Source organism: Triticum dicoccoides, chromosome 2B (assembly GCF_002162155.2).
Source record: "Triticum dicoccoides isolate Atlit2015 ecotype Zavitan chromosome 2B, WEW_v2.0, whole genome shotgun sequence".
Lineage (NCBI taxonomy): Eukaryota > Viridiplantae > Streptophyta > Magnoliopsida > Poales > Poaceae > Triticum > Triticum dicoccoides.
The window spans coordinates 68,941,089-68,959,725 of NC_041383.1; the positions used below are offsets into that span (position 1 = coordinate 68,941,089).

General features: G+C 44.6%; 1 protein-coding gene and 1 long non-coding RNA gene across 2 annotated transcripts; one reads left to right on the top strand and one right to left on the bottom strand.

The window, feature by feature from the left end:
• Positions 1-12,939: 12,939 nt before the first annotated feature.
• Positions 12,940-13,522, top strand: LOC119362196. Its single transcript, XM_037627400.1, has 2 exons — positions 12,940-13,100; positions 13,184-13,522. Exons 1-2 carry the CDS (start codon positions 12,954-12,956, stop codon positions 13,490-13,492), a joined length of 456 nt encoding a protein of 151 aa, XP_037483297.1. The 5' UTR covers positions 12,940-12,953; the 3' UTR covers positions 13,493-13,522.
• Positions 13,523-13,754: 232 nt separating this feature from the next.
• Positions 13,755-16,850, bottom strand: LOC119362197. The gene is made up of 4 exons (XR_005173169.1): positions 16,734-16,850; positions 16,424-16,654; positions 15,335-15,564; positions 13,755-14,814 (listed from the first exon to the last, which is right to left on the bottom strand). It is a non-coding gene; the product is annotated as an uncharacterized LOC119362197 (long non-coding RNA).
• Positions 16,851-18,637: the final 1,787 nt, after the last annotated feature.

The following is an 18,637-nucleotide window of genomic DNA, read 5'->3' on the forward strand; positions in this document are numbered from 1 at the left end:
GAACTACTCCCTCCTCGTCATGGAGAGCGTCGGGATGATGAAGATGGCCACCGATGATGGATTCCCCCTCCGGCAGGGTGCTGGAACAGGCTCCCGAGAGGTTTTTGGTGGCTACAGAGGCTTGCGGCGGTGGAACTCCTGATCTATTCTGCTCCTCGATGTTTTTAGGGTATATGGAGATATATAGGTGAAAGAAGTCGGTCAAGGGAGCCACGAGAGGCCCATGAGGGTGGGGGTGCGCCCTGGGGAGGTGGGCGCGCCTCCCTGCCTCGTGGCCACCTCGAAGCTTCCCTTACGTCCACTCCAAGTCCCCTGGATTGCTTCTGTTCCAAAAATAACTTTCCTGGAGGTTTCATTCCGTTTGGACTCCGTTTGATATTCTTTTTCTTCGAAACACTAAAATAGGCAAGAAAACATCAATTTGGGCTGGGCCTCCAATTAATAGGTTAGTCCCAAAAATAATATAAAAGTGCTTAGTAAAGCCCATAAACATTCAAAACAGATAATATTATAGCATGAATGCTTCATAAATTATAGATATGTTGGAGACGTATCAGAACCCATCTAATAAGTCTAGGTTTAGCATCTTTCTTTTCCATAAGATATTTAATAGCAGCATGATCAGTGTGAACAGTTACTTTAGAATCAACACTATAAGGTCTGAACTTATCACAAGCAAATACGACTGCTAAAAATTCTTTTTAGTAGTAGCATAATTTCTTTGGGCACTGTCTAGAGTTTTACTAGCATATTGGATAACATTTTATTTCTTATCAACTCTTTGTCCTAGAACAGCACCTATAGCATAATCAATAGCATCACACATAATTTGTAAGGGTAAATTCCAATCAGGTGGTTGAACGATAGGTGCAGAAATCAAAGCTTTCTTAAGTATTTCAAATGCTTCTACACAATCATCATCAAAGATAAAAGGTATATCTTTTTGTAATAGATTAGTCAGAGGCCGAGAAATTTTTGAGAAAATCCTTAATGAACCTCCTATAAAACCGGCATGACCAAGAAAACTTCTTATACCTTTAATGTCCTTGGGACTTGGCATCTTTTCAATAGCATCAACTTTAGCTTTATCAACTTCAATACCTCTCTCAGAAATTTTATGCCCCAAGACAATACCTTCATTAACCATAAAGTGGCACTTCTCCCAATTCAACACAAGATTAGTTTCTTCACATCTCTGCAAAACTTGATCAAGGTTGCTCAAGCAATCATCAAAAGAGGATCCATAAACGGAGAAATCATCCATGAAAACCTCACAAATCTTTTCACAAAAGTCAGAGAATATAGGCATCATGCATCTTTGAAAGGTAGCAGGTGCATTGCATAAACCAAAAGGCATACGTCTATAAGGAAAGGTACCGAAAGGGAAAGTAAAAGTGGTCTTTTCTTGATCCTCTTTTGGCACAGGTATTTGAGAGAAACCAGAATAACCATCTAGAAAGCAAAAATGTGTATGTTTGGATAATCTTTCTAGCACTTGATCAATAAAAGGTAAAGGGTAATGATCCTTTTTAGTAGCTTTATTTAATTTGCGGAAATCAATTACCATCCTATAACCTGTAATGATTCTTTATGGGATCAATTCATCTTTATCATTAGAAACAACGGTAATACCTCCCTTCTTAGGGACACAGTGGACAGGACTTACCCACTGACTATCAGCAACGGGATAAATCATACCTTCCTCCAGAAGCTTTAGTATTTCTTTTCTTACCACTTCTTTCATCTTAGGATTTAACCGGCGTTGGTGATCAACAACTGGTTTGGCGTCTTTCTCCAATTTTATTTTGTGCTGGCATAAAGTGGGACTAATGCCCTTAAGATCATCAAGAGTATATCCAATAGCAGCACGGTGCTTCTTCAGAGTTTTCAATAATTTCTTTTCTTCATGCTCAGAAAGGTTAGCACTAATAATAACAGGATATATCTTCTTTTCATCAAGATATGCATATTTAAGAGTATCAGGTAATGGTTTAAGCTCAAACACGGGATCACCCTTGGGTGGAGGAGGATCCCCGAGGGTTTCAACATGCAAGTTGTGTTTCAGAACAGGTCCCTATTTAAAGAATATGTGTTTAAGAGAATACATATCATTTCCATGGTCAAGCAAATATTGTTCTAAAGGATCATTAGGAGGCACGACAATAGAAGCAAGACCAATAATTTCATCCTTACTAGGCAATTCCTCATCACGGGGTTGTCTACAAAATTTAGCAAAATTAAACTCATGAGTCATATCCCCTAAACCAATAGTAACAACATCTTTTTTGCAGTCTATCCTAGCATTAAGAGTGTTCAAGAAGGGTCTAGCAAATATAATGGGACAAAAGCTATCTTGTGGAGAACCAAGAACAAGAAAATCAACATGATATTTAACCTTCCCACACAAGACTTCAACATCTCTAACAATCCCAATCGGTGGATATAGTATCTCTATTGGCAAGCTTAATTGTAACATCAGTACCTTCTAACTCAGCGGGTGCAATATCATGCATAATTTCTTCGTATAAAGAATGAGGTATTGCACTAGCACTAGCACCCATATCACATAAGCCATGATAACAATGATATCCTATTTTAACAGAAATAACAGGCATGCCTACAACAGGTCTATGTTTATCTTTAGCACCAGGTTTAGCAATTCTAGCAGTTTCATCACAGAAGCAAATAACATGCCCATCAATATTATCAGCCAAGAGATCCTTAACCATAGCAATATTAGGTTCAACTTTAATTTGCTTAGGGGGTTCGGGTGTCCTAATATTACTTTTGTTGACCACAGTTGAAGCTTTAGCATGATCCTTTAATCTAACAAGGAAATGTGGTTTCTCAACATAAGCAGTAGGAACAATAGGATCATTATAAGTGATAGTCTTTTCTTCAACTTTAATAGGTGCAACTATTTTTACTTCAGTGGGAGGATTATATTTAAACCACTTATCCTTAGGGAGATCAACATGAGTAGCAAATGATTCACAGAAAGAAGCTACTATCTCAGAGTCAAGTCCATATTTAGTGCTAAAGTCACGGAAAACGTTGGTATCGATAAAAGATTTAACACAATCAGACTTAGGTGTTATACCTAACTCTTTACCTTCGTTAAGGTCCCAATCTTCAGAGTTGCGTTTAATTCTTTCCAATAAATCCCATTTGAATTCAATAGTCTTCATCATAAAAGAACTAGTACAAGAAGTATCGAGCATGGAGCGATTACTGAGACAAAGCCGAGCATAAATTTTTTGAATAATCATTTCTCTTGAGAGCTCATGATTGGGGCATGAATATAACATTGACTTAAGCCTCCCCCAAGCTTGAGCGATGCTTTCTCCTTCGCGAGGCCAAAAATTATATATATAATTACGATCACGATGAACAAGATGCATAGGATAAAACTTCTGATGAAATTCCAATTTCAGTCGGTTGTAATTCCATGATCCCATATCATCACCTAGCCTCAACCATGTCAATGCATCTCCCTTCAAAGATAAAGGGAAGACCTTCTTCTTGATACCATCCTCGGGCATACCTGCAAGCTTAAATAATCCACAAACTTCATCCACATAGATTAGGTGTAAATCGGGATGCAATGTTCCATCTCCTGCAAAAGGATTAGCTAGCAGTTTCTCTACCATACCCGAAGGAATTTCAAAGTAAACATTTTTAGTAGGTTCAGTAGGTTGAGGAGCAACTCTTTGCTCTACTGGTCGGCGTGAAGATACCCCGAACAAGCCCCTCAAAGGATTATGTTCCATAGTAACAAGTGACAGTAAATTTCAGCACACTATATAAATTTTTCCTTACCAAATTCCACCTACCAAAGGCGCTTCACTCCCCAGCAACGACGCCAGAAAAGAGTCTTGATGACCCACAAGTGTAGGGGATCTATTGTAGTCCTTTCGATAAGTAAGAGTGTCGAACCCAACAAGGAGTAGAAGGAAATGATAAGCAGTTTTCAGTAAGGTATTCTCTGCAAGCACTGAAATTATCGGTAATAGATAGTTTTGTGATAAGGTAATTTGTAACGGGTAACAAGTAATGAAAGTAAATAAGGTGCAGAAACATGGCCCAATCCTTTTTGTAATAAAGGACAAGCCTGGACAAACTCTTATATAAAGGAAAGCGCTCCCGAGGACACATGGGAATTATCGTCAAGCTAGTTTTCATCACGCTCATATGATTCAGGTTCGTTACTTTGATAATTTGGTATGTGGGTGGACCGGTGCTTGGGTGATGTCCTTACTTGGACAAGAATCCCACTTATGATTAACTCCTATTGCAAGCATCTGCAACTACAAAAGAAGTATTAAGGTAAACCTAACCACAGCATGAGACATATGGATCCAAATCAGCCCCTTACGAAGCAACGCATAAACTAGGGTTTAAGCTTCTGTCACTCTAGCAACCCATCATCTACTTATTACTTCACAATGCCTTCCCCTAGGCCCAAATAATGGTGAAGTGTCATGTAGTCGATGTTCACATAACACCGCTAGAGGAAAGACAACATACATCTCATCAAAATATCGAACAAATACCAAATTCACATGATTACTTATAGCAAGACTTCTCCCATGTCCTAAGGAACAAACGTAACTACTCACAAAGCATATTCATGTTCGTAATCAGAGGGGTATTAATATTCTAATGGATCTGAACATATGATCTTCCACCAAATAAACCAACTAGCATCAACTACAAGGAGTAATCAACACTACTAGCAACCCACATGTACCAATCTGAGGCTTTGGGACAAAGATTGGATACAAGAGATGAACTAGGGTTTTGGAGGAGATGGTGTTGGTGAAGATGTTGATGGAGATTGACCCCCTCCCGATGAGAGGATCGTTGATGATGATGATGGCGATGATTTTCCCCCTCTTGGAGGGAAGTTCCCCCGGCAGAACAGCTCTGCTGGAGCCCTAGATTGGTTCTGCCAAGGTTCCGCCTCGTGGCGGCGGAGTTTCTTCCTGAAAGCTTGCTTCTGATTTTTTTCCCAGGGTAGAAGACACCATATAGCCAAAGATGGGCACTGGAGGCCTGCCAGGGGGGCCACGAGGCAGGGGGCGCGCCTCCCACCCTTGTGGCCAGGGTGTGGGCCCCCTCTGGTATTTTCTTCGCTCAGTATTTTTTATTAATTCCAAAAATGACTTCCATGGAGTTTCAAGACTTTTGGAGTTGTGCAGAATAGGTCTCTAATATTTGCTCCTTTTCCAGCCCAAAATTCCAGCTGCCGACATTCTCCCTCTTTGTGTAAACCTTGTAAAATAAGAGAGAATAGGCATAAATATTGTAACATAATGTGTAATAACAGCCCATAATGCAATAAATATCGATATAAAAGCATGATACAAAATGGACGTATAACTCATCTCACGCGACACAATAAGCACACCCACAAGGACACATACAGAGAGGACATCCAGCGGTTCCAATGGCGCTCCCCGTGGCTCTAATGGTGCTCCCAGCGGCCGACAACGATAACGGTGGGCAGTTCACCACGCATCATGTAGTGGACACCCACGTGAGGGGGAAGGCCCTCTCGGTGGTGTACACGAACGATCCGGTCTCGGTGGAGAGCTCCATCCAAACTATGGAGCAGTTCCTTGCCGAGGACAAGTACCGAGTGGTTGGCTTCGACCTCGAGTACACCATCGGTCGTGCCGGGCACGATCAGAAGGTTGCCGTTGCCCAGTTGTGCATGCGACATGACGTCCTCGTCTACCACTTCCACCTTGCCACAAGGCCTTGCGAGTGTTTCTCCAGGTTTATCAATAGCTCCGACTACAGTTTCGCTACGGTGGACACCACCAACAATCTAAAAGCGCTCAAGGTTTCGGACTTGAAATGCCCGAATATTGTCAACATCCAGCACCACTACAAGGGCTGGGGCAGCGACAAAAGTAAACTTAACTCCCTGGTTGACCTCGCCTCAGCCATCATCGACCCCTACTACGCGAAGATGAAGCAAGAGAGCAATAAGGACAAGAATGCCTGGCACAGTGTGTGTCATAAGAGACTGGATGAACAACATGTTAAGTACGCGGCCATGGACGCGTACACAAGCTACGAGATGTACAGGCGGATCGTTGACATGAGGAACTGTCTTCTTCCTGACCCAGACAAGGGATCGAGCCACATAGCAGTGGCGGGAGCGTCACAAGAAGTAGATGACTAGACGATCATTTCTCCTACTTTAGAATGCATGGAATTGTTTATTGAGGTGTGTGCGAATGATATGTATAGTCACTTATGTAATTGGATGTTTATTTCAGTTATATATATACATGTTATTCTACTGTAGACAGAGCAATTCACACAGCTTATTAGCAGCAATCGTCTGTGTTGTTATTGTCTTCGCACACATTTCAGATTACGAACTTGTTTGCCGCGTATCACACACATCTTGTTCAGTTGAACCGTTTCCATTGTGGTGCCTAATCACACACAGTTCATCTCAGTGAACCGTATGCTCTATATCGCACACGCCTTCATCAGGTTGCCTGTTTTTTTGTTCCGCCTCATCGCAAATAGTTCATTAGACTGGACCATATGCCCTGGATCGCACACACAACTAAAATCTGAACCGTGTTTGATGGCTCGGCCATCGCAAACGTTTTGCACCTATTTTGACGGTTCTTTTACACTACCGTTTGCAATTATGGCATCACACACAGTTTCGTCGAAGGGTCTTTGATCGTAGTGTCACGTTTGGACCATCCCGCAGTAGTGGTCACGTGGTGTCTTAGCACGAAGAACTGTCGCAACGACGCATACTCAGGGATAACACTTATACCTTGAAATTTTTAGTAAGGGATCATCTCATAATGCTACCATCGTACTAAGAAAAATAAGATGCATAAAAGATAAACATCACATGCAATCAAAATATGTGACATGATATGGCCATCATCATCTTGTGCCTTTGATCTCCATCTCCAAAGTACCGTCATGATCTCCATTGTCACCGGCATGACACCATGATCTCCATCATCTTGATCTTTATCAACGTGTCATCACATGGTCGTCTCGCAAACTATTGCTTTTGCAACTATTGCTATCGCATAGCAATAAAGTAAAGCAATTATATGGCGCTTGCATCTTATGCAATAAAGATACAACCATTAGGTTCCTGCCAGTTGCCGATAACTTCAACAAAACATGATCATCTCATACAAAAATTTATATCTCATCACATCTTGACCATATCACATCACAACATGCCCTGCAAAAACAAGTTAGACGTTCTCTACTTTGTTGTTGCAAGTTTTACGTGGCTGCTACGGGCTTCTAGCAAGAACCGTTCTTACCTACGCATCAAAACCACAACAATTTTTCGTCAAGTGTGCTATTTTAACCTTCAACAAGGATCAGGCGTAGTCAAACTCGATTCAACTAAAGCTGGAGAAACAGACACCTGCTAGCCACCTGTGTGCGAAGCACATCGGTAGGACTAGTCTCACGAACGTGGTCATGTAATGTCGGTCCGGGCCGCTTCATCTGACAATACCGCCGAATCAAAGTAAGATGTTGCTGGTAAGCAGTATGACTATTATCGCCCACAACTGTAAGTGCATCTAGTGCCCCTTAGTGATTTTGGTGTGTTGAAGACTTATAGGTTAAGGGACTAATGTGTTTATGAGTGTACACAAGTCTATAAGTCTATGAGGAGTTTGATATTTACAGTGAAAGTCGACCCCTAAAAATGAAGTTCTTCAACTGAAGACTTTGGATTACTGAAGACTTTCTGAAGACTTTGAAAGTGAAGAAATTGGTGTGACCTTGAAGACTTGTTTTTCATTCGAGGAACATGAAGCGTGAAGACTTTTGTTTTCGCAGTTTCATTTTCTCTTTCTTGAGTCATAGGAAACACCGTACTGTTAAAGGGGGTCGAGGAAATACTAAGGAAAAATTTCCATGTGATGCTCAACTCAAAATCCTACACCTACCAATCCCTTCGAGTGAAGCCATTGGAAATCTCATACAATTCAGTCAATTTCTTCAGTGACAGAGATGAAGTTCTTCTGGTCTCTGAGGAATTTGTTCTGACTGAGGAGTTAGGAATTCGCCAGTGCGGATTGCCTACACAGTGAGGAACATGATAGCCCTGAGGAAATTGAGCCTCAAATATCCGACCGTTGCTGTGCTACACGCTAGCTATCCCAAAATATCTACCCACCTAACGGCCATATCATTGAAGGGCATTTATGTCTTATCATGTCGGGCTGCTCCCTAGGCTATAAATAGCCGCCCCCTACAACCACTAGCTGGTTGGCTGCTCCGAGAGAAACTGACACTTGTCATTTGAGAGCATCCCATCCTTCGAGGACTTTGAGCGAAAATCATCAAGTGAAACCCAAACACCTACAAACCCAAAGTGATTGAGCATCACTGAAGAGATTGATCATGCGTGGATCCGATGCTTGTTACCTTTGAAGACTGTGCATCTTCAGACGGTTAGGCGTCATGGTCTAGAGCATCCAAGAGGAAATTGTGGATCGCCGAGTGACCGAGTTTGAGAAGGTTTGGAAGTCACCTGAATACTTACCACGAGTGATTGGGCGAGGTCTGTGTGACCTTAGCTCAAGGAGAATACGGTGAGGACTATGTGTCCGGGACTGTGTGTCCTCAGGTTTAAATACCTAGCCGCTCCAACCAGACGTACAACTGTCACAACAGTTGGAACTGGTCTACCAAATCATTGTCTTCACCAAGCCTACTGGTTCTATTTCCTCAACTCTTTCATTTCCTCATTACAGTTGTTGTGTGCTTGTTCATATCTGTTTGAAGACTTTGACTGAAGACTTTCTTAATTTTCTCAGTTCAATTTCTTCAGTCTGTTTGTCTTCATCCTGTGTTATCTTGTATTTACGCTCTCTGTACTCTGTGCTTGTCTTCATTTCATCTTGATGACCATTCTTGTGTTCTGTTATGTTTACATCTGAGTACTTATTCCGCTGCAAGTAGTTCTTCGCTCAGGAATTTCCTCACCCTGAAATTCTTCAGTGAAGAATTCATAAAAATCGCATATTCACCCCACTCTAGTCGATATAACGCACTTTCAACAACTCCTTGTGTTCTACTCGTGCATATAACATCTACACATAGACCTGGCTCGGATGCCACTGTTGGGGAACACAGTATTTCAAAAAAATTACCTACGATCACGCAAGATCTATCTAGGAGATGCATAGTAACGAGCGGGGAGAGTGTGTCTACGTACCCTCATAGACCGAAAGTGGAAGCGTTTAGTAACGCGGTTGATGTAGTCGAACATCTTCGTGATCCAACCGATCCAAGTACCGAACGTACGGCACCTCCGCGATCTGCACACGTTCAGCTCGGTGACGTCCCTAGAACTCTTGATCCAGTTGACGCTGAGGGAGAGTTCCGTCAGCATGACGGCGTGGCGATGGTGATGATGAAGTTACCGACGCAGGGCTTCGCCTAAGCACTATGATGATATGACTGAGGTGTGTAACTGTGGAGGGGTGCCCCTGCCCCCGTATATAAAGGAGGGGAGGAGGAGGCCGACCAACAAGGGGCGCACCAGGGAGAGGGGAGTCCTACTAGGATTCGGCCCCACCCTTTTTTCCTTCTGCCGAAGGGGAAAAGGGGAAGGAGAGGGAGTAGGAGAAGGAAAGGGGGGTGGCGCCCCGTTCCCAAGTCCAATTTGGCCTCCTCCCTTGTGGGGGGCGCACCAGCCCCTTTTGGGCTGGTTAGCCTCCCTCATATGTCCCATAAGGCCCATATCTTTCCTTGGGGGGTTCCAGTAACCCCTCCGGTACTCCGGTACGTACACGATACACTCCAGAACCCTTCCGGTGTCCGAATACTACCTTCCAATATATCAATCTTTACCTCTCGACCATTTCGAGACTCATCGTCATGTCTGTGATCTCATCTGGGACTTCAAACAAACTTTGGTCATCAAATCACATAACTCATAATACAAATCGTCATCGAACGTTAAGCGTGCAGACCCTATGGGTTCGAGAACTATGTAGACATGACCAAGATACATCTCTCGTCAATAACCAATAGCGAAACCAGGATGCTCATATTGGCTCCTACATATTCTACGAAGATCTTTATCGGTCAAACCGCATAACAACATACGTTGTTCCCTTTGTCATCGGTATGTTACTTGCCCGAGATTCGATCGTCGGTATCATCATACCTAGTTCAATCTCGTTACCGGCAAGTCTCTTTACTTGTTTCGTAATGCATCATCTTGCAACTAACTCCTTAGTCACATTGCTTGCAAGTCTTATAGGGATGAGCATTACCGAGAGGGCCCAGAGATACCTCTCTGATACACGGAGTGACAAATCCTAATTTCGATCTATGCCAACCCAACAAACACCTTCGGAGACATCTGTAGAGCATCTTTATAATCACCCAGTTACGTTGTGACATTTGATAGCACACAAGGTGTTCCTCCGGTATTCGGGAGTTGCATAATCTCATAGTCAGAGGAACATGTATAAGTCATGATGAAAGCAATACCAATAAAACTAAACGATCATTATGCTAAGCTAACGGATGGGTCTTGTCCATCACACCATTCTCTAATGATGTGATCCGGTTCATCAAATGACAACACATGTCTATGGTCAAGAAACATAACCATCTTTGATTAACGAGCTACTCAAGTAGAGGCATACTAGGGGCACTCTGTTTTGTCTATGTATTCACGCATGTACTAAGTTTCCGGTTAATACAATTCTAGCATGAATAATAACAACTTTATTATTGTCTTTAGGGCATATTTCCTTCACCGCCGCCTTGGTCGTCTACGCTCGCTGCACAGGATTCCATGAACAGTGACGCCAAGTCAATGCATATGAATTGTTCTAGAAAAAAATTAGATAGTCGTAGCAAAAACGACGACGGTTGTAGCAAAGAACAACGGTTTGCACCATCCCCAAACATGGTTGCAACTATGGCTAACGTGGATGTATCTTTATACATGTACAGTTGTATCATTTAGATCTGTCGGTAGCAGCTCCTTCGTTGTAGGTTGAAGCCGCTTGTCGTCGCCGGCCAAAAGTTCACTGTCGTTGGATGCAACATGTCAGTCCGCCCGCCGAAACTTTTTTGTTACCGATCGTAGCTTTTTTGTAGCACGGTTGCAACTTCCTGATCTCCCCAGCTGCATTCATTTATCGTCGTCGGCCACAAAACTACACAACTACCGATTGTAGCAAAAAAGTGATGTAGTTGTAGCAAAACTAGAGGTGGTTCCAGCTTGCTTATTGGTTGAAGCAAAAACCAACCGTGGTTCAAGCTTCGGCCGGTTGTAGCAAAAGCAAACGATGGTTTTGGCTTCGTTGTCCGCTCGCTTGGTTGCAACCATTGCCATGGTCATCCATGGAGGCTCGTCGGGCACCCCTTGGCAGGGTGACACGACACGGTCCCAGCACCTCCGTCATGCGAGCCCCTGCTGCACCAAAAAAATGGAGGAAGGGCAGCTAATGGTGCGCATGGGAATGGCAGCTCGAGAGAATGCCGACGAGGCGGGATGTGCACGATGGGAGGAGAGAGAAGACAGAGAAGAGGAACGAGTAGTTGAGAGGGAAGCTAAAAGAAGATAAGGGCTTATGATTGGGCCCCACCACCCCCACGTGTCTTGACTTGACTCGGTATAGCGCGCGCATGGACGTGACCGGCTGAAGCTTCGGCCAGTCGGTCGGCGGGAAATATTTCCCTTTTTTAATATACGGTGAACATTTCTTAACACACATTGAACATTTTTCATAAATGCCATGATTTTTTAAAATGCACGGAACATTCGTTAATGTTTAGAATATTTTTTAAAATTCATGAACATTTTTCTGAATTGTAATGTTTTCTAAATTACACGAACATTTTTCTAAAATTTCTAAGATTATCATTGTCATATTTTTCAAATATGTCGCATTTAAAAAAATGTCACAACCATCTTTATGAATTGTACTAGACATTTTTTAAAAGTTACATGAACATTTTACATTGTGTAAACATTCTTTAATGTAACAAATATATTTTGAAATGCGCAAACATGTTTATATGTTTTGAACATTTTTTTAACATTGCACAAACATTTCCTATCATACCGTGAACAACACTTTTTAAATCTCACAAACATTTTTTGAAACGTACAACATACTTTGAAAACCGCGAGAATTTTGCATACACAATGAACATTTCAAAACGACACAATATAAATCGGGCAGTAAATAATGGTCCCAGAACCAAGTTAGGTAACTAATAGATGCATTCATTTCAGCGGTTTCACTGCGTATGCACTGCAGATCTTTTGAATGAAGTAGTGTAAGGCGGTGATCCTAAAAACAAGTGTAAGGTGGTGCTGCATATAATATAAAACCCTACAAAAAGAAATGGTCCGTATTATTGGGGGCCACGACCATGCATAAGAACGGCCCCCCTATACCTTGCAGTAAGTTAATATAGGGTTGTCGATGCGACGGGCCATCATACCACTTTGTTTTCTGGTCCATACATTTATTAAAAAAAAATATCCCAAAACATCATTTATAGAGTTTCTCCATATTATTTGAGATATTTGTCAGCATTCATAAAATTTGTTCTTAGCGGTGGTTTGCAATAATGGTGCATGCACTGCTTTGCAATAGCGGGGTTAGAGCACGGAAATTAGTTGGCGGAGCGCGCACGCTCCTGGTATCGCCAACCATCGACTTTGTTTTGGGGATGTGGGCCGTACGCTGTACTTTAGGTCTTGTAGCGTATCTGTATGGCATACGAGTTGGTCTCCGTCTGGTCCTCACGGCGTGGTTGCTGGAAGCTTGTGACCGTCACATGGTGGAAGTAGTGCGTGTGCGGTCCAGCGAGGTCATTTATTATCCTAGCTTACCCCGCAACCCATCTGCTCATTCGATCATCAAAATCCAGTGAAAGAACCCTTGCTAGAGCTCATGGCGAACGCCAACCAAGATCCAGATTCGGTGGCCCTGCTTGTAGTCCCGTGCTTGGATTGCGGCAGGTTAGTGGTGACGTTCGTCGCGAAGCGTGGTCAGTTCGCCGGCGAGCCGTTCTACAACTACAAGCGTCGCAATCACAATGTAAGTGGATCTTGAGTCAACGAGTGTTTGCTCTTTTTTTGTGTGGATTCGATATCTTAGTCGTATTCTTCATTCCATGGCAGCCGGGGAGAGGTGGATGTGATTTCTACATGTGGCAGGAAGCCTACGCGGAACACCTGGCTACGCTTGGACCGGTAGCGCAAATCAATCAAGGTCAGCAGGAAATCGCAGCACCAAATCAAGGTTGTCAGATGCAGGCGGCGGATGGTGGGGTGGGGCAGCAGAACGGTGCACCGGAAGCCTCGCATTTGGCGTCGGCGGCAAGCGAAGCTGCAGGATCTTCCCTCACTGTGGCGGCTGTTGCTCAGCATCAGGCAACCATCGCCCTCGACCCTGCATCGATCAATTTCGTGGTGTCTGTTGGCAAGTAGCAGCACACATAGATAACACTTTGATGGCCAATTCTGGAAGATATCATAAGAAAAGAGGAAAAATTAATAGGAAATAAGAGACGAAAATCAATCTGATCACCAATAGTAGAACATGTCATCAGCGGCACACACAAATAACATGAGATCTTAATTACCCAGTAATGCATGGAGGTTAGTTTTAAGCAACACATAGCCACATAAGTCAAAGGTTTTGGACAGATACAAGAGGAAATATTGTCACAATTTCTAAGCTGACAATACATAATTTATTTCACACAGCTGGGTACTGAGCACTCATCATACAAGGGAAAAACAGTGGAAATTCAGTGATACACCAGATTAATCTAAGCCAAAGGTTTTAGACATATACTCCATCCGTTCCGAAATAGATGACTCAACTTTGTACTCACTTTAGTACAAAGTTGAGTCATCTATTTTGGAACGGAGGGAGTACAAGAGGAAACATTGTCACAACTTCTAAGCTGACAATACATAATTTATTTCACACCACTAGGTAGTGAGCAATAATCATACAAGGGAAAAACAGTGGAAGTTCAGTGATACACCAGATTAATCACATTTCCACAGGTCGTTCATGTGTAGCTTTCTGAGGAACATGTAAACAATCTTTGGATTGTTGCAGGTGTTCTTGCGATGCCCTCCCACTCCGCATATTGAGCATTTGGCTTTTTTTCCTTTTCTTTTCAGGGAGCTCACCCTCTGTGGACATGTTGTGCTCTTGTGCCCTGGTTCGCGACATATACTGCAGAAACATGTTCGTTTGCTTGTACCACATCCTACAGCAGCATCTAGATGTGCCAGAAACTTACTTTTTTTGCTCTTTGCACCGAGATCATCATATGGAGGCTTGTCTCTGCTGCTGGTTGGTCGACCGGCCTTCCGTTTGCGTTCTGGAGCTGCCAAACCAATGAAATTTCCAACTGCGCTACCTCCAGCATCACTCCCGCATACTTTTTGTGGTTCAGGAACACACTCAATTCTGTACCTTTTGGCTTGTTGAACTCAATTATGTGTTCTAAACCCAGACCGTCATGCTCAGAAGCTAAAGGCATCAGTTTATACATTGCTGATCTAAGAAGCTCCATTGCACAATCATATGCAATTTGGTTTGCATCACCAAGTTTTACAACCTCCAAAGCATGAGTATACAGATTTGAATGTCTGAATGTAATGGAGTTAACCGAAATATGGTTTTCCTGTGCGTGTGCCAACTGCTATGGAAGTATATCTCTTGCATCTTTCGTCCACCTCTAGAGGATGTGCTTTGATGGTATTTTCTCTATACCCAAGAAATCAAGAACCTGCAATACAGAATATAACTGATCACAATGTATGGTTTTGAAAATGATGCTGACAGCTAACGCTAAGCATGGCAATCGAGAACAGGTTAAGAAGACGCATGTCATGCATCTAATACCTGGGAAAAAAGTGTGTATTTAATACAAATAGATTGCAGTAGAAGAAAGAAATTATTGCGATCCTAAAAAAAGCAAAAAATAATAATCTTAATCAACATTCAAACAACAGATGAACTAAACAGCAAAGTGGCTATTGTCCAAATTGCACTCGGTGCAACTGAAGTTTACATGTTGAAAATGGGCCAGAAGTTAGCCCGTTAGTTCAATTTTCAAGTGTTCTGAAGATAAAAGCTGCCCATACTGCGAGTGACTGGAATACGCAATCGTATCACCAGTACACTAAGAATATTGAAAATACATCATCTAGTAACAAAATGGAAAGAAATCACAGCAGAAATGAAGCAGCGGGTTGTGTTCATTGTGAGTAAAGAAACTGGACTGATAAGAAGCTTTGGCCGCAGACCTGACCAAACTCAACTGAACTAGATCATGTGTTTGTTGTATCCAAACAGAAGGCCTCAGAGACACAACGTGTGCGACTTGTCACTTCATTAGAGTGAGTACAGCTCACAGTTCACTGGCGACTCCATGATGAAAAGATTACGGTTGGCTCGTGCATACAAAGCAGCAAATGAAGATGCAGCACTGGTACGGCAAAATGAAGATGCAGTACAAGCGTGCGAGATATTTTACCTGTAAGACATCATCAGCCAAAGAACAACAGAGGCTTCAGAAAAACCAACAAGAAGAAAAACTTAGCTTGGACACGAAGTGGAGTGGCTCAAGTTTAAATGTAACTCAAACAAGAACCAAGATCAGTGAGAGAAGGAGAAGGGCTCAGGGATGCATTAGCCTTCTACTACACCGTTCCATCACTGGCCAGTGCAGCAAAAGGAAAATAAATATGGTTTCACAGTTTCAGAAGGGCATACCTACAGTCAGTAGCACGAACGGAAATAATTAAGCATTGAGAATGAATTAACTCAATCTGTACAGGGATGCTTATTTTTTTAGAACAAGGTACTGCAGATGAATGAACAACACAAAAGACTGATCATAATTCCAGAGATCTAAATCGTTCAGATAAGCCTTTAGCGCAGTAGATACCTAGTTAAGCATGACCAATATGAACACTTCAGTTTCAACATGATTCAGTCTCTTTGTTGAGTATATGTGTTATGTGCATATTATATATTGGGCCCGCCTCCTAGTTCCTTGTATAGTTGAGGTCCGCGGCCCTCCTCCGTACATCATATATATGTGCCACTGCACGATGAGCAGTACATCGTGCAACACATATTCTACATGGTATCAGATGTTTAGGTTCTAAACCCTAGCCTTCCGCTGCCGCCGCCGCCACCCATGCGCGCCTCCCGCGCTGGCTGCCGCCGCTGCCGCCACCACGCCGTCGTCGCCCGCGCGCCAACCGCGCCGGCCGCCACTACCCTCTCTCCCTCCCGCTTGCGCGATCCTCCAGCCGCCGCTAGCCCCGCACCAACCCTATGCTCGAAGAGCAATACATCGTGCAATACACATATTCTACACTCTTTACCTTTTAGTCCAGCCGGGGCTTGAGGGTCATCCTTTCCAGTTGACTGTTGCGAATCCGTCGCAGAGAAGCTTGATGCTTCACAGCCGTTGCTGATGGCCAATTGCAGGGTTAGCGGCACATCGCCCACAGGCCACATCTCCCATGCTGGATTCAGCCGCTGACTGTGTCAGATTAGCCTCTGGCTCACCATCGGGAGTGAAGGCGCCGCGTCCAAGATCCACCAAGTGGAACCTGCCAGAACACTCGGACACACCTAAGTTGGCTGCCGCAAAATAGTCAGAATCACTAGTTCGTCCACTAGAAATCACACCTGTCCACTGGATCTGCTAGGAATTAGAATCCATCGCCGCCCTCTTCCGCGGTCGCCATAACCTCGGAGCGCGCCGCAAATCACTCAATTGATAGTTTTTTTACTCTTCTCGGGGAAATATGTGGTGGGTGCGCGTTGTCATATTTCCTTTTTCCTTTATGCCCATCATGTACCGCGCGCTGATGTTATGTACTAACAGTACACTTTGTTGCCCTGCCGTTACCCCGCGTAGACTTCCCTCAGGCCATACGTATGCTCCTGTAGATGTGTATTAATGCCCGAACAGGTCCACCACAGCCGAACTGCTCCATTGGTCCACATAGCGAGAGCAAACGAGCTCGTCCTCTCTATCGCCGTTCTCGGTTAGAGCATCTCTAGCAAATACCTTAAAAGTTCGCCGCCCCATGTTTTTCTGGCGAAACACTATGCGCCAAAAACCCAGCCTGAACAGGTCCAGTAAAAACAGCCTGACTCGTAATTTTTTTACGGGAGGCCCGTAAACCGCCCCCGAATCCACAATATATACTGGAACGAGGTCGTTCTAGAGTTCCCGTCCTTCATTTGTCGTATCCCCCTATGCCGCAATTCGACATCTCCAGCAAAAAATCCCCTTTCCTCCGGCAGCTTTTCGCGGCGCGTGTAGCCACCCGAACCTCGCCCTGATGTCAAGCGCGGGTCGCGAGAGGGGGTGGCTGAGGGAAGCTCGGCTGCCGCGGCGGCTAAGCACCTCACAAGCGCCGCAACGACGACGAGGTCGGGAGCTCCTACCTCCGCCCACCGGTTGAGGAGTGACGCAAGGTGCGTGTGTGTACGTGTGGCGCCCTCTCCCACAGCGTCGGCCGCCGGGCGTGGAGCAACTTCGACGTGTTGGACCAGATCTTCTCGCCCATGCTCAAGTGTCTACGGGCGGCGGAGTGCGCGTGGCTCAACGCGAAGGAGGCGGCCGCTGTCGGAGATGAAGTTGCAGCGACGCGGGTGACGGCGTTGAAGGAGGAGTACGACCTCACCTTCGTCCTCTCCAACTTGTTGATGGAGCACCACCTTGTGTAGATCTAGGTTTAATTTCGTTTATGCTTGTATAAACTCTATTTGTTGATGGACCGGGGCGAGTTTTTCGTTAGCATGGAGCTCTTCGAGAGGGCGCTCAACTTCAAGTGGGAGGTTGTCATTGTCTATGGGCCGGCGGACCACCACCGCTCCCCGACCTTCCTTGATGAGCTCCAACGGAAGGTCTCCGCCTCCACCTTCCCGGTGATTGTTGGAGGGGATTTCAACCTCATACGCTCTCCCGATGAAAAGAATAATGGCCGAATCAACCGCCCTAGAATGCAGATGTTCAACGACTACATCGCGGATCTCGGCCTCCCCGAGCTTGAGCGGACGGGTGCCAGGTTTACCTGGACTAACCGCCAAGCCGCCCCGACGCGGTCCGTCCTGGACCGCGTCCTAGTCTCCCCGGAATGGGAACTTAGATGCCCCTTGGCCTCGCTTCGTGTGATTACCCGGATTGGGTCGGACCACGTCCCTCTCCTCCTCTCCACCGCCGATGAACGCCCTCCCTCCCCACCTCGCTTCAGGTTCGAGCTCTTCTGGCTCAACCAAGCGGGCTTTAGGGAGGCGGTCGCGGCCAAGTGGACCTCTGCGCGCTCCTCTCCCCATCGGTCCATGTCGGCTGTGGACTCCTGGCAGTTTTGTGCCAAGCTCGCCCGCCAATTCATGAAGGGGTGGGGAGCTAACCTTGGCAGGACCTCCGCGAACGGAAAAAAGTCCTCCTACCGGCCATCCAGGCCTTGGACTACCGCGCGGACTCCTCCGGGATCTCCCCGGATGAGTGGATGGCACGATATGATCTCGAGGATCAGCTCTCCACCATCTATACGGATGAAGAAGCATACTGGAGGCTC

Bases quoted from the DNA above. Each gene is read 5' to 3' on its own strand.
- LOC119362196 (XM_037627400.1), top strand. From the start codon at position 12,954: ATGGCGAACGCCAACCAAGATCCAGATTCGGTGGCCCTGCTTGTAGTC. The intron at 13,101-13,183 runs GTAAGTGGATCT...ATTCCATGGCAG, and splicing joins ACAAGCGTCGCAATCACAAT to CCGGGGAGAGGTGGATGTGA.